Here is a 16,899-nt window from a genome sequence, read left to right as displayed (position 1 = left end):
TTCCTTTGCAGGGAACCTTGCTAACGGCCTTTATCAGCTACCAAAGGAAAAGTAACAGCTCTGACATTCTTGGGGAAGCCTGAAGCCTTGTGTATTGCTGCTCTTGGGATTCTGAAAAACCTTTGTCACCTCCCAGAGAGCACAGCTAAGAAACCGCCTTTGGTAACTCCAACTTTTTTTGCAAGATTTCACCCAAACCTCAATCCAAACAGGAGATGGGGAAGGGTTAAAAAAAACCAAAACAAACAGATAGCAGTTCTGACCTCATCAAATATCTCTAGATAAAAAGAGTCCACACCCGGGGGAACAGTGCACTGAATAACTTTGTTCCAGCGGGGGTTCTTGGCTCCATTATGTGCTGTTGGAGTTTCATACACAGCATACCCCAGCCGTATTCGACAGTATGGATCCATGCGGGTCATTCCATAGTTCTTTGCCAGTTTTGCCTGGAAAGAAAAGAAAGCCTATAAGTGGACAATATTCACATTGAGAATTGCTAGTATAGTTAACAAAGAGAATCAAATATTGAACAAAGAGCTAGATTCACTTATGAAGTAGACAGGAAGGAAAAAAAGAATCAAGAAAAACAGCATTCAGATTAAAATAAAGCCAATGACACCGTTCAATGTCTGGGAAACTTTGAAAATGTCTGTTGTAGAAAATATGTATCTTCACTATAGCTAAAATAAGTTACTTCATACCAAACCAAAAGATACATGATTACAGGAAAGTAGTAACAAGTTCCATTTTTGCCTAGGTATCTGCTCTCCCATATACAAAGAGAGAGGCCTGTCCTCTTTCACTGAAGGATGAAATACAGAAATCCAGTAGCATCAATATCACAGAACAAAAGCACAAACTGCAAAAGCAGTTCAACTGAGGTAAAAACTAGTAGATCATATTTTTCCAAAGTGATTAAAAAACTTACTTAATTCAGCGTGCGTGTTTGATATTACTTAATTCAGTGGGCAACTTAAGTTCTATGTTACTATAAAAACAGATAGTGTATAGAATCAGAAGATACCCAATATAATCTTGCTGTAACATTAGAGGAATAGAACAAAAGAAGTCGATGACAGTCCTGAAGACAACACTGAGCACTGTTGCATAGCTATGCCGAAGTACAAACTGGACCATTTGGACACGCTGTTTCTCTGGTCTGTACTAGAGCAGCCTATACTTCTTTTTACAGCCAGACAAGTGACAGAATATGGTGCCTAGGATGCCTTCCACCTGAAGGACATTTAAACAACTGGAACAACTGAGACTTCCATAAGATTTAATCACAATGGCTGCAGCTCTGGCCTGGAAAGCTCTTTTCTCTTTCAGGGCACATCCTGGTTCAACAATCCACACATTAGAGATGGTGAGAAGGGTCTCAAACAGTTTCTTGTAAACGTGGGTTTAACAATTAAAGTAAGAAAGTTGGCACCTGAATTATGCACTCTCTAGTCTCTGAAGTCCTGAAATTAAGCAGTTTATCATAAAACTTCACCAAAAGAAAAAAGAGCATATATATTGTCTGTCTAGTAATTTAAGAGGACAATCAACTGTACTTAAGACAAAGTCACCACCATTCCTATATATCTGCAAGAAAAAAAAACAAAAAACAACAGTGAATTACCTTCCCAAAAACATTCTCTGATCTTCCCACCAGTTTATTAGTAACAGAATTAAGGCATGCTGCTCTATATACTTTATCAACACATATTTAAATACAAAAGCCTTCAACCAGGTTTTCATGTTCCACAGTTTAACTATGCCACGGTAACCAGCCTATCCAGAATGCCATGTGATGCGATACACCGCCAGGATTCCCACAGCATTCTTGCATGAACTCCCAGGCAGGACTCTCTCTTAGGACACCACAGGGTTGTACTGCCATTCAGAGGGACCTTGACAGGCTAGAGAAGAGCTGGGAAGGAATCTCAAAGTTCAACAACCAAAAATGCAGCGTTCTGCCCCCGAGGAAGAATAACCGCATGCGCAACTATAGGCTGTAGGCCAACTGGCTGGAGAGCGGTTTTGCAGAAAAGGACCTGGGGGTCTTGGTGGACACCAAGTTGCAAATGTGCCAGCAATGCTCCCTTGCAGGAAAGACAGACAGGCAACATCCTGGGCTGCATTACGAAAAGCACAGCTAGCAGGTCAAGGAAGATGATCCCTTCTGCTCAGCACTGGGGAGACCATATCTGGAGTACTGTTCTCTTTAGTTCTGGACTGCCCAGTAGAAGACATAGTCACACTTGAACAAGACCAGCAAAGGGCCACTGACACAATTAAGGGTTTTACAGAATCACAGAATAGCTGAGGCTGGATGGGACCTCTAGAGATTGTCTAGTCCAAGCTCCCTGATCAAAGCAAGGTCAAATGCTCAGGCAAGTTCTGAGTATCTCCATGGATGGAAGCTCCACAACCTCTTTGGGCAATCTGTTCTGGTGTCTGACAGCTCTCAAGAGTAAAAATGTTTTTCAAATATTTAAATAAAATTTACTGTATTTCAATTTATGCTCAGTGCCTCATCTTTCCTCTAGATCGCACTGAAGAGAGCCTAACTGTTGTCTTCATAAATTCCTGATTGCAGAAACTACTCATTGAGAAGATTCTGATGAAGACTTCCCCAGCTCTCTCAGCCTTTCCTTGTATGTGACATCCTCCTTAATCCTTGACTAAGGGACTGTAAGCAAGGTAGTAAGCGTGGAGTAATATTTGGACTAAAACTCCAGAGGTCCCCTCTAACCTCAACTATCCTGTGATTCTATAAAAAGTAGTTACTTACAGACATGGCATCTAGAACAGCCATTAGGTTTTATTCTTCAAGCAAGATAAATGTTTTTTTCTCATCTGCACAAGCACCTGAAAATAAATGAGGATTGAACCTGATAAAGACCAGTATCAGCTCCATCAGTAACCCATCCAAACAGAATCTGGATGTTTCTCTACATAACCACTCAAATAGAGACACAAAACTTCCTGAACACTGCACTGTTTTCCCCCTTATCTGCTCCAGGAACCTCTACTATCTATATTGGATTGGATCAACATCCCATGACCAAAAGCACTTTAAGCTATCCAAGCAAAGAGCCAAAGATGAACAACCTATGGAGTAGAGCATACAAGTTACTAGAAATTGCTAGACAGTTAGGTGAGACATGGCATGTCATTTGATAAATGTTTTGTTTCCTTACAGGCCTGAGGTTTAACCTGAATCATCTATTCCTAGCTCTGGAAAAAAATTGTAGTAAAGGTTCTTCCACTATGCTCTAAGAGTAGTAACATTTTCCTGCCGTTCAAGGTTGCAGAGAGGCTTCCAATCTTACACTCTCTGAACACACATTGGGAAACCATCAGACCTAGACAAGGATGCAACTGAATGCAATGAGCAAGTTCAAGTGTCCAGACCTTATAAGAAAGAAACTTTGAAAAAGCATTACCCATAGTTTTCAAAAGGATATCAGCTGAGAAGGAGCAAACTGACCAGTGAAAGACGTAGACAGGAAAGACAAGAGCCTCTTTTCCTGAGACACCCTATATAGGTTTACTCTCCAATAAGGACTTCACCACCAGAGCTGTAGCCATACGTGTACTATTGAAGGCTTGGTGCTAAATCTGAGGCTAAACATCTCTTTGGTATGTTTTTAGAGAATAACTTGACAACAGCACTTGTAAATAGATGAGGTGTGTTAAGTTAATATGAAGAACACCTGGTATGCTAATGTAGAAAAACAGAATTGTGTTAAGACAGACAAGTTTTAAAACCTGAAATCTTACACATAATGAATGCAGTAATATAGTACTGCCAAGAGATAAAAGAAAGGATAACAAGGGAAAAGAGGAGGTGGAAAATAAAGAGCTCAGACTACACACCTGTGGTTAAGAAGAAAGCCTGCAGAAAGCACTAGGGAAAACAGCAAATGCATTACAGGAAATGGGGGCGAGCAGAGCAGTCACTTCAGGAAAAATATGTAAGGCAACTGCAGTTCTCTACAATATTCTTAAAATTGCTAATGTCTTCCAATATTAAGTGTTTCTGCAGGAAGCTTTCTTAACAGAAGTTTTCAGAGAAACCTATCCAGTGCAAAACACACATGAGTTTATTTGATTATGTGCTATAATGCGTGGTTTCCAGGGAACTGCTGCACCCTGCATGATGCAGCTATGAAACTGGACAAAATGCTGATGTACAGAAACATGAAGCTAGAAAAACTAGCAAAATTACTCATTCCCTATATACAAATAATTTAGTAACAAATTCCAACACAAAATCTTTTTATGGCCACCAAGCAAAAAGATTAATTGGTTAATTGCAATTATTTGACTGTACAAAGATGGTATAATTTATACCTGTACTACAGTAATGCTGAGTCTGCCTACTGTACCCATTGGTCCTCCATACTGTAGCTGCTGAGCTGCCTGGGCATCCAGCTGGATTTGCTGTTGCTGCTGGGTTGGGGTAATGCGAAGAAAATCTTGAGGAAGCTCACCAACATACACCTTAAAAAAAAAAGTGTCAAACTTGAGTTTTCCACTTTCATAATGAAAAAGACAATAATATAAATCAAGGCTTAGAAAAAGCATTCAGCAGAATTTAGTCTAGTTTTGACAACATGAACAAAGAACTAACTGAACGACAAGACTGCCAACTCACGTAGAGAATGTTCTCATACTCACTTTCAAAAACACTAATTTCCAACATAAGCCTCTGAAAAAAAAAAAAAAGTAGGACATACAGAGCCAAGGCTGCTCTGCAACTAAACATTTAAGTAGTCCATACAAAAGTCAGAGCTACCAAGTTTTACATGTCATTCACACATGACATCCGATGGCACCCTGCTCTTGCACTTATCACTCATGTTGCAGCCAGTCGTTCTTGTGACAAGACTTCGCACACCACTTTCATTTGAAAGGGTCACCTTCACAATCACCTTCAAGACAGATCGTAAAGACAGTATTTCCTATGAACCAAATCCTTCAACATAACTAAGAATCCTTCACTGTAACAAAGATGCCCTAATGCTTTTCTATTAAACACGGCCAGCCTACAAGTAACCTTGGGAACAATTTGTGGACAAAATCCAACCATACTTAAAACCATAATGGAGGAACTCAAAATCTGGTCTATCACAAGAAAGAATCATGACAAAAAATTTAAAGTAGAAATACTAGAGGAACTCACATGTGCTGATATGAATCAACAGTCACCATGCAGTTTCTATTAGCTTTACAGTAAAAGAGAAAAGTTTCTACTTATTACTGTCAATTCAACAATTCAGACTGTTTCTAGGTTTTAAATGGTCAGTGAAACATTATCAATAACACATTTTGAGGGATAACATTAAAACAACAAGCATACCATAATAATAAATTTTAATAGGCACATAAAGCAGCATAGAAAATTTAAAATTAAGCTGTGCTCATGTCTGTTGTCTATAGAGTCCCTTACAAATTTAATACAAAATTGTCCACCGAATCAAGACAAAAGACAGTGCAATTTGTCATGTTGCAATCCCACGCAAGATTACTCAATTGTACATCTGGCAGATGCATGCCTACAGAACATAATTTAAGAAGTTAACAGGCCTGTAAGACATAGCTTTTGAAGATTAGACAGCACTTGCACGTCAAGATTGTATCTTGGAGACAGAAACTGCAGCTCTTGCCAAATCACATTTGGTATGACTACTGCTATCCGAGTGCCTCAGGATCCTGGCAACAGTAAGTGTTACTTGCCAGAAAGGAAGTTATCAAAAAAGCTATGGAGGAAGTACTGAATGCCTGCTGCTAAGCTACTGGGAGGGAGAAGAGGGGATCAGTTTTGCTTACAAGCGTCTTAAAATTTCACAGTTAAGATCCTAAGTAGCTTAAGTTTTAAAAAGCAGGAGGAGAAAACAAGGGCAGAGAGCAACAAATACTAAAAGAATGCTTATTTAGCATTAGACAGGGTCTTAGAACAGCCTTCTCATTAGAATAAGTTATAAAAAAAAGGAAATCGTTTTAAAATAAAACAATTAATTTAGGAAAGATTTGGCATTTACAACACAGCAGGTCCCCTCCAACTCTTGACCTCCAGGAAGCTTCACATCTGGTATTATTAGTGTCTCCAAGAAAAGACATTATAAAGATTTACCATAGTCAGAAGAGGTGGCTGCAGCCCTGAAGTTACATTCCCATATGTGCAGGCTCCCTCTGTCAACCTCAGAAAACAGGGCAATGTATTTTGTCTCCACCATCTTAACATGGACATGAAAGCTTAATTCACTCACAACCATAGTCTAACAATATCTTTCACTTTTTAAATTTTTAGTCACCAAAATACTGCTCCAAATTAACATAGAGACACTAGTCTCTGTACTGAGGTCCAAAAGGGACAAACAAAATCTACTAAGGGAGACCAAAATTTGGTTAAAGCATCTAAGCTGATTTTAGGGAATTCAGTTCTCTCACACAAAGCTACATTCTCATCCTGGAATTGCAGAGCAGACATACACAGAACCTGAAAACAGCTAGTGTAACTAAACTCTCAAAGGATCCAAGTGGTAAACCCCTCCAAAAGGAAGAGTAGGGAACAGGAGATGCACACACTCCCATCTTAAATGTTCAGCTCTGACTGACATCTGGTACACAAGTCCTGGTGATATATTCAGTAAAATATTTAGGAGAGATGCTTATTGAGGAAAACACATTACTCAGTAAGTTCTTATGCTAATTACCAGTTGATTCCATATTGATGGAAACAAATCAGTAGTGTGCAATCTTTTTATCTGTAAGAACAGGCTCATTTACGTCTTCCTCAAAGCATTTAAAAGCAGACACAGAATTGCCACCTCCAAACCTGAATCAAAAATATGAAGTTACATAACCAGAGTTCAACCACAGTTTTTGTTTTTAAAGCAAGGAGAACATAAGTGACACACCTACTCAACACCCACTTTAAAACAAATGCACTTCCCTCTACTATAACATTTAAGGAAGAATGTGAAATTCAAACCCACTCTGCCAAAAACTGTAGAAAAAAATTAATTCAATTTAACATTTGAATTTTACTAGCATTCTTTCTTCAAGCAAGATGCCAATATGACAGTGGTATGATAGAACTACAATTCTGAAGACAAATGTTGAACAGACATTCATAAAAAGGAAGTCTGCCTTGCAATTACTTACTAATGAACTTTACTGACAGCACTACATATCAAAAAATACAGTTATCTAGAAATGGAGTAACATTGCCCTTCCTATCTGCTCAAACCACCCTGAGCTAAATTTGAGGAACTTCAAAGTGAGAAACACTGCAAGTATAAAAATTGCATCTCAACTTCTTCAAATTGAAGGCGGTGTGATGTCCTAGAGCTATTTGAGTTGTCTCAGTATCACCTGCCTGTTTCTTTTCATTCCTATTTCTTGTGCAACATTAAATGGTGCCAAGGCAGGTATAAAGTACCCTAGTGCAGAGGGCTGATCAGAAGAAATGAAACAAGGGTTGGAGGTAAAGAGAAGAGGAGGTGAAGTCATCGGGACCCTTACCTCACTCACTGATCATGTGAGTACTGGTTCTACATAAGGAAGGGAAAGGGGATGCAGAGACAAGGACAATCACAAATGCTCTGATTATGGAACCATATGCCAAGACGTGATAAATTCAGGAAACCTTAAGTAAGGTTTCCACACTGGCAATTACTAAGAAATTCTGACACTAGATGTCAATGAAGTTTCACATTAAAGAGCTTTATACACCTAGCTACTCAAAAAAGTTCTAACTATTCTCCTTTAAAAGGTTTTACTGTTTTTAAGAAAGACTGAGTGAATGAGAGAAAATTTTGAACTATTATTCTATGTTTTGCAAACTAAAGAAAAAATTGGAACCAGATAAGATGCATCCAGAGGTACTGAAAGAGCTAGCGAGTATTTTTCCAAGGCTACTTTTTATAATCTTCGAAAAAGCATGAAGATTACAGGAAGTCCCCTGTAACTGGAGAAAGACAAATCTCATACCCAGCTTTCAAAGTGCCAGAAGAATGACCTGAGGAACCACAGGTCTGCTTCTCTTCAGTTGCCAAGAAATCCATAGAGCAAGTCCTTCTGGAAGCTGTTTCTAGACATATGAAGAAAAAAACAGACTAGGAAGAGCCAGTCTTTACTAAGGCTTTAAAAAAAAAAAAAAAAAAAAAAAAAAAAAAAGCCTAAGGAGACCAACTGCCTTTCACAATAAAAATATTAGAACCTATGAATAATGAGAGCACTGTAGGTATCAAAGATGGGTCATTACAATCCAAATGGGTAGACCACTGGATGGATGAAAAACTGGCTGGGTCACTGAGCTCAGAAGTTGAAGCTCAGTGGCTAATGACACTGGAGGTTGGTTAAAAGCAAAGTTTCTCAGAGATCTGTACTGAGACTAACTTATGTGTACAATATTTTTCCTTATCAGTAAATGGAGGCACAGACAGAATGCACCCTTATCAGTTTTTAGATGACTAGTATACTTGAGGACAGGATCAACAACCAGAGACACAGACAAATTCACTAGCAGGAATCTCATGAAATTCAACAAGAAGTGCAAAGTCCCGTACTTTGGACAGAAAAAATCCCTGGCACCAGTACAGACTGAAGAACAACTGGCAGGGCTGCAGCTCTACAGAGAAAAACATGTGGGTTCCGGTGGAGACCATGCTAAACATGAATGAGCAGAGCACGCTCACAACAATGAAGCCTAACAGCATACTCCCATGGATCAACAAAAGCCTAGCCAGTAGGCTAAGGAAAGCAATTGTTTCCCTTTACTCAGCACTCATTAGACCACATCTGGAATACTGCAACCCATTTGGGGCCCAGCAGTACACAAAAGATTATAGACTTGAGTGAGCCCAGCAAAGATCCACCAAAATGGGCTACGAAAGGGCTGTAGCACAAGACTCGTGAGGACAGGCTGAGAATTTTAGAGTAAAAGAAACTTAAGATGCACCTTGTAGCAGCTTTCCAGTATCTGTGAGGAGGTCATTAAGAAAACAGAGCCAGGTGCTCTTCTGAGATGCAAGGCAAGAAGAAAGCAGACCTCAACTGTGAATCTGAAACACGGGAGGTTTGACATGAAATAAGGAGAAAAAAAATTCACCGCAGGGACAACCATGGGAGAGGAACAAATTGCCCAGGAAGACTGGAAAAATTACTTTTGAGGTTTTGAAGATCCCACTGCACAAAGCCCTGCAGACTGGTCTGAGTTAAAAACTGACCATGTTTTTAGCAAGAGGTTGGACTACACGGCCTCCTGAAATCCTTTCTAACCTGAACTGTTATCTGATTCCATAAAACTCATGTTGTATCACCACACATGCCCCAGTTAAACTCCTGTAGAATTGTAGTCAAAGGCTCTGCTTCAGAATTTCAATTTAGAGATGGACAAAGGAAAGAATATAACAGCAATTAAGTTTACTACATTTACAGATTTTTGCTTGGTTTTCTGTTTGGGGGGGGGGGGGGTGGAGGTGGTGTTTGTTGAGATTTTCCTTGGGGTTTTTTTGTTTAAATATTACTGCAAGGTAACAGATATTTATTCTCTGCTTTTTATTTTTTCCTGTTGCCATAAATTTCCCATCTACTTCATTGCTTCCATTGCTTCGATATGTCTACCTGTAAAGACTTTATGAGTCTATAGTCATAATCTTAATAGCCATCTCTCCTCCAATTACACCACATATATTTAGTCTTGACTAAGTATTTTGCCACAAGCTACTGCCTCTCTATTTTCCCAGTACGTCTAAAACTGTCCAAGAGCTTAACATTTAAATATTTGCAAAATACACTCCACAGTGCAAAAGCACAACTGTTACCAAAGACAAGAAAGTTTGGTTTTACTGAATAAGAAATCAATATGAACCATTTAATTATAATAAAAAAAGATTCCATTCTTCACTAAAACAATACTTTGTATTCCTGCTAAGTATGGCAGGAACTACTGTGTGCAAATGAGCTAAAAATTAAAGATAGAATGAGAGTCTGTAGACATCTCAAGTTCAAGAAGCATTTATAACATATTTGAGCTGCACCAATTTTGGTCTGCACTCAAAGTAACAGAGGATTAACACTGGGAAAAGCCATAGAAGCAGCTTGAAATAAGAAAACCCATGAAAACATACTGGGATTAGCATTAAGACAGACAACTACCATTATTTCAGGAACAGACTTCTGACTTTTTTTCTACTCTACCACTAGACATACCAATACAGATCTATCTTTCTTCCAAGGTCTTGGTTAAAAGAATGCCATTGGATTTAACAGAAAATAAGTGCCTTAAGGTATTTGATAGGGAGCAAGAACTTCAAAGCATTATGAATGCTGCCCTCATCTTCTGTCAAAGGAACGTGCTCCAGACATCAGAGCACAGCACTTGAAAATTAATTCACAATATGCTTAGAAACACTCAATGACACCTTACTCCCTCAACTTTTTAAACAACTTCTGAAATCCAAACTTATTGCAACAACGTGTGTTTATGAAGTCTCTACCTTCACAGATCAGGATTGTTATACTACATAGATCCACATTCTAATAAGAAACGGTATCTAATATAATACTCATTTACACCCAGAATTATCAACATGATTATTTTGGTGATGGAACTTTGTATTCAACATTGCTTGTGGGATAGCATATATCAATACTGGACAAAACAAACAGGAATTTCGTTTTTGTCACTTTCATTCAGAAAAAAAGGATATCAAAGTTTCGAAGAGTCTCAAGACAAAACTTCAAGTTAAATCAGAGAAAACAACTTATGTAGTTAAATAACAGTATTAGGACAAGAAAAGAGAAGTAATCAGAAATATAGCTCACCTATTAGATTGCAAATCATCAGATTACTAAGGAAATTAGGAGCAGAAATCTAAGTAGTCCTAGCTTGAAACTTGATCTACTTTTGGAGGACCTGACATATTTGCCAGCATGATGAATAACCACAGAGATTAATTTTGTGTGTGCTTGGCTAGCTAAGGAATCACAATTATAAGGTCTTGGTGCCTCAGACTTAACCTGAAGCCTGATCAAACTGTTAATTATTACGTCTCACTTAGCAGCCCTTACATATTCAACTATGATTTAGATTTCAAAAGCTGTTTTGTTCTCAGAAGGTCACAAGATGTGAAAACACAATAATTCCACAACATCTTGAAAGCAGCCAGAGAAATCTATATTCTAGCAGAATCTCCACCAGTAACAGACAGGATGAATTCCAGCTGTTTCATCTGAAAAACTACACAGCAATCAAATTTTAATTACTCACCAAATAAACGTTGTCACAAACTAGAAAGCACAGGTATAAGAACAAGACTGGCAACAGTATATTAGCATTTTTTTTTCTTACCTGCATGAAACAACCTTGAATATTTTCTTGCCTGTTCAAACAGAAGCAGACAGAACTGTTCCCTGCAGCACTAGAGAAAACGTTTCCAATCCTTTAGCACCGTTTAGTGGCTATTCATTTGTAATGCAGTTGTATATATAGAAACCAGTAGAATTTTTTCACTCTAGAGCAAATTAACAAAGGCTGCATGTACCACAACATCATCTTTACCTCTGAATGGCAGGTTAATATTGCATAATGTATTCATTCATTTGAAAACATTCAGATCTCTAAAGTGGTTAAGGCAAGGAAGAAAAGCATCCACAACAATGTCAAGAACATGTAAGAAACAGAAACTAGAAAGACAAAGTTGTACGAGATCAATCACCATAAACCTTTGCATTTGTCAGGCTTAAATCAATTTTAAGTAGCAGAAGATTGCCAAGAGATTATGCAGGAGTACCTGGGTAATTCTAAAATAAGACATCTAGAAGAATAACATCATAAGCATTGATGCAGTTCCTTAAAGAAATTTAAGACTAGGCAGTTACGATATTCAATATCTGCAAGATTATAGCCATATCCAAAAAGAATCTCACTAAAATCATATCTCAATACAGGAAGACGACTTCACCAAGCTAAAACAAGCTCCACTCAATACCAGCAAGGTGTTTAGCACCACAGGAAAGTAAAACTTCTCTTAAAAAGACATGTCACTCCTTTGAGAGATAGAAATATCTGCACCATTTCACCTCTCCACAAATCAAGACTGCGGTCAGGCCTACTGTTCAGCTTTAGCCAAACCGCTTAGTTTGTTTCCAATTCCTTCTATCCTTACTTCTACATAAATTGCCTCAATCTGCCCAACGTTCTCCAAACATAAACTACAGGATAACTAGAAGTGAAGTTACTTTTAAACAAACCCCAACTATTTTACAGGTATTTATATTATTTTGAGCAAAACTGTTACATACTGACAGAATTGTATTTGGGTGCAAACACACCATCAGCTCTCAAAAATCAAGCCTTTGGGAATAGCAGCTACCTAATTCACCACAGATTCAACCAGAACAGCACTCGTCGTTTCATGATACCATCAACAGACATAAAAGCAACTTAATTAACTTTCTTAATCTTAATTCTCCACTTTTATTTCAACAACAGAACCATCACGACAATCCACTATAAAAGGAATCTATTCTGGAAGACCAGACAAATAAGGCATTTTAAGGAATTAAACTGATGATCATATAATATTACTGTCACGAGGTAACAACAGACAGTGATGCAGTTTTTCCAAAATTAGCAGTTTAGTAATTCATTCTGGTCTTTCATCAAGGCTGCACAGACACAGCAAAAAAAAAGTAGCTGTTTATAGGAAATAAAATACATCCGTTTCAACTGACTGTTTAAGAAAAATCTTACTTCATCTGCAGAACATCGAATTGTCAATTATCACCAGATCCTTCTAGCCAGCAGGGACAGAAACAGCACATCAACCGAGAGCTGATGTTATGCCGCAGTTATATACCACATAGCAGAACATCCCGGTGTGAGGCATGATTATTCCTGGGCAAAACTAGATAATACACGTTCCCAATAAACTATCAACACTAACTGCCAGAAGATGGTTAAAACGGTTTTAAGACTGCTCAGTTCCTCCCAGCACACACACCTACAGGCTACTAGTGAAGGGCATCTTTCAGCACGTTCCAGCAGCTTCAGAGGCAGCTACCTGAATCTGCCCAGCCGACGCACGAAACCTGAAAGCTCAGCTCTGCTTCAAAGAGAAGGAGGTTTAGCTGTGGTTTAGTTTACGCCGTCCCCTCCTGCGTAAGGCCCCGGGACAGAGAACGGGCAGAACAGCTTCTCCGAGCCGTACCCGCAGATCGGGGGGACTTTACCCTCCGGCGTCCCAGAGCCTCCTGGCCAGGCGGAGGGCCGGGAGGGGAGGCAGAGGTGCCTTCCCCCGCCCGCCCCCGTGCCGCGGCAATCGGCAGAAGCGGAGGGCTCTTCCCTCCCCGCTCTGCCACGGGCCGCGAATGGGGGCAGGGTCGCAGCCCAGAAGGGAGAGTCACCCTCCCGCCGACAGGAACCGGGCCGAGGGCGGCGGGGGAAGGAGAAGCCCAAGGCCAGAAGGGTCCCGGCCGGGCCTCACCAGCCCAACGGGGGGCGGCCGCAGGAACTAACGGAAAACGCCCTTCGGCGGCCCCTGCGGCTGCCCCTCGCCCGACAGCACTCACCGGGCCCCGCTGAGTAGTGACGGTGGTCGCCATGGCGCCTCCGGCGGGCCCAGACCCTTCCTCGTCCCTTGCGGCCCTGCCGTCACTGCGCCGACGGCCGCCGCTCCCCGTCCCTCCGCGCCGGGCCCCCGTCAGCGGGACCCGTCAGCTGACCCCGGCCCCGCCCCGGCGGCGCATCCCGGCCCCGCCCCTTCTGGCGGGCGCCGGCGCCGCGCCCCGCGCATGCGCCGAGGGAAGGCGGAGGGGGCCCGCGGCCGCCCCGCCCTGCCGCATGCGCCTGGCGGCGGGAGGCGGCGGGAGGCGGCGGGAGGCGCGGGGCCAGCCGTGCGCATGCGCCCTTCTGGTCCTTGGCCGCCGCTAGGGGGCGCTGCAGCGCTGGGGAGGAGGCGGGGGCCGACGGGGGCGGATGGAGGAGAGGGCGGGGGGGCGTTTGCGTCGGGGGCCGTGCGAGCGCCCCGCGGGGTGCTCTGACATTGAGGGGGGCGATGGCTGTGAGGAAATGACTTTTCGCCGTGTCTGCCCTCTGGACGGCTGGCCCAGTGCTGGTGGTTTTCCAGAGGGGACACACCGTGACCTCCTCAGCTTGCCGAGCAACTGCAGCCCTTTCCAGAAGAACAAAAGCAGCTTTAATATTCATCTGAGTGCTGCTTTGGGAGATAAAATCTGATCATTTCAAAGCCTATTTAAATAACATAACTGTTTCCCGTTGTTAGGATCTGCTGCACGAATTTAGCCCTTAATTAAAATTCTAGCACAGATTTTGGCAGCTGGAAATAGAACAGTGCAATTAGGAACGCTCCAAATATAGCACCAGCCTTTTTTTTTTTTTTTTTCCACACTACCCTAACATCTCCTTGGAGTGGGAACAGCCTCATCTTTTTACTTGTGTCTTGATACTTAGAGAAATGAGTACTCCAGGGTATAATTGATTGGGAGCCATTGAACGAATGCAGTCGATGCCAGCTGAAAGTCAACAGCCCGCTGAAGAGAAGGGTTATCACATTCCCGCATACCCCTATCAACGGTTCCTCTGCTGGAAGCAGAATTCAGGTCACCCTACAAAACAATTAAAGCAGCAAATCATCCTTCCCTTGTTCCTACCACTAGAAGAGAAACCAAACCTGAGAAGACATGGATTTTTTTCTTTGAAAAGCAGGGTACATTCACATCTCTTTTTTTTTTTTTTTAATTATTTTAAGTTTCTAAACAGTTTCTTGACATAGGTTGTTTTTTTTTTCAGGGAGAAGGGCTTAAGTTTCTTGGAGGAAGGTAAAGGAACTAGATTTTTGTCATTGCCTCTTTCATAAGCCCTTCAGCAGAGGAGTGCACTATACAAAGGGGCAATGCAATGTAAAATTAAGCTTAGTGATTAAGAACATTCAGCACTTAAAATGTCAGATATATACTCTGTCTGTACAAAGCTTATGTAGTGGTATATTAGTGGTATAACAAATGTTATACAGATGTATCCTTTTCCAGGAAACTCTCCATTTCTTTATATTGTATATACGTGCAACAGAGTTTCAATGATTAAATGCTAGAAGTTTCTTGAACCAACATGGTTAAAACAGTTAGTAAACCCCATAGAAGTAATGGAAGAAGATCAGTGCTCATCTCCATAATTACAATCTTGACATCATGAGGGCAGGTTGGAGGGAAAAGAGTGTTAACAAACCTCATTGCTATTCTTACATCTATAACCACACGAGCTAGGAAGTTAGTTTTAGCTAAGTCATGGGCAGTTAGTTTTACTCCTCATGGATTTCATTCTAAGACCTGATCTAATCACAACAATTTCAAAGAGATTAGATGTATTAAAACATTATTGTCTCTATAAAATCTATATCAACAGAAAAAAAAAGTAGTAATACTAACTCAGATTCTTGAGATGTGTTTTCCTCATACAGAGATACGCAGTGACTAGAGCAAACATTGTGCCTTCCTGACAGCGCCGCCATTTTCTAACTGCATCTTTTATTTTCCTGTTTTATTATGATTCCCAGGAAATCCACATAGAGTCCAATCACTTATTTTTAACCTGTGCCGTAAAGGATCTGTTGTTAAACAAGCCCCCACTCTCCCTAGGGTAAATCAGTATCTGAAGGTGGCCTGGAAACTCTACGAAAATACCGGCTTTGCCATCTGGTGGACATCCGTGCGAACAGCAAGTAGCCTTCGACCAGGAGAGACAGGTGGTTTTGTTTCCCCAAGTGTGACATCACCACAAATAGGGAGCACTGGTGCAAAAACATTAGGCGAGGCATCTGATGTCAACGTAGTAATTAAAATGGGAATGTAAGCTATGGGAAAGGTGAGAGAACAAAAGCCATAAAACGCTGTTATCTGCAACATATGGGCATCATTTAAAAAAGGCTGAAAGGTAATTAAAGAAGCTATAATGACAATAAATTGCATTTATCTTGTAATAAAAATGTAGACATCAGTTTCTCCTGTATCATTCTTTCATTCTGATTCCCAGCCTCTTCTCTGTTCTTCCCAGTTCATCTGTCCCTCCCAGAATCTCCCCTACCCGAACCTGCCCCTTTTATCCATTGCCCCATCTGTTCTTTCCTAAATGCTCCCACTCGTTTTGCATCTCTCCATCCTCTTTTTTGCTTTGACACTGTTTCATCTCCCATGTTTTTCTATTTAACTTTGCTTCCTACAGATTTGTTGTAAGCCCCATATTCCCTGATATTTCACCTGGAGCTTTCTGCTCTCATTTTTTATAATCTCATCTCCTTGCTCCCAGCTACTGGCTGGCTAAGAGGCAATGCCTGTTTCTGAGCTCTTCATGCTGCTTCCCCAGTACCAGACCAAATGCCAAAGATGACTCTTACCTTTGCTGAAACCTTTGCCTATTGAGGTCACTAATACAGTTTATTTTCTGTAACCAGTTGGCTGTTTTTATGAAATCTCCAAGACCTTAATATCTCTGAAGAAATTAAGTAAAAATTGATTAAAATTGGACAGCAGGTTGGAGACGTGTAGAGACAAAAAAATACAGGTCCATATAGTGTAGTGCTGGAAAATTATCAAACAGGCATTGCTCCCTAGTCTGGCTCCAGAATCTGGAAGTGTAGATACCACCTATGCGTTTCTTCATAAAAACACAAATTAAAGTCTCATGGTGGGGAGGAGGGGAGAAGGAGAGTAATACACATGATGCTGTCCTCGCTGAAGAACACTTAGAGCAAAATTCCTGCCAGATTAATTTTGTGCTTGTTCACAAAACCAGAAGCGACAATTCAAAGGCTGAGGAGAGTCTGATGCTATGGGGGGCAGTAAGGGAACATAAAGCTCAGTGGGATAGCATCTAACTCT

General features: G+C 40.8%; 1 protein-coding gene across 3 annotated transcripts in view; it reads right to left on the bottom strand.

Moving 5' to 3' along the window:
• The window catches only part of TOLLIP (toll interacting protein), a 29,242-nt gene extending 15,520 nt beyond the window's left edge, over positions 1 to 13,722 (bottom strand). For 2 of the 3 annotated variants that reach the window (XM_074918200.1, XM_074918201.1), the window contains exons 1-3: positions 13,576 to 13,722; positions 4,345 to 4,494; positions 264 to 446 (exon numbers count right to left, since the gene is read on the bottom strand). In XM_074918200.1, coding sequence (XP_074774301.1) covers positions 264 to 446; positions 4,345 to 4,494; positions 13,576 to 13,608 — 366 coding nt within the window. In that variant the 5' untranslated portion in view covers positions 13,609 to 13,722. The remainder of the gene's footprint in view (positions 1 to 263; positions 447 to 4,344; positions 4,495 to 13,575) is intronic. The other variant, XM_074918202.1, reaches the window with a different exon arrangement.
• Between the last annotated feature and the right edge of the window lie 3,177 nt (positions 13,723 to 16,899).

Source organism: Athene noctua, chromosome 14 (assembly GCF_965140245.1).
Source record: "Athene noctua chromosome 14, bAthNoc1.hap1.1, whole genome shotgun sequence".
Taxonomy (NCBI): domain Eukaryota; kingdom Metazoa; phylum Chordata; class Aves; order Strigiformes; family Strigidae; genus Athene; species Athene noctua.
The sequence above is the reverse complement of the archived record's forward strand: the minus strand, read 5'-3'. Positions and strand labels throughout refer to the sequence as shown.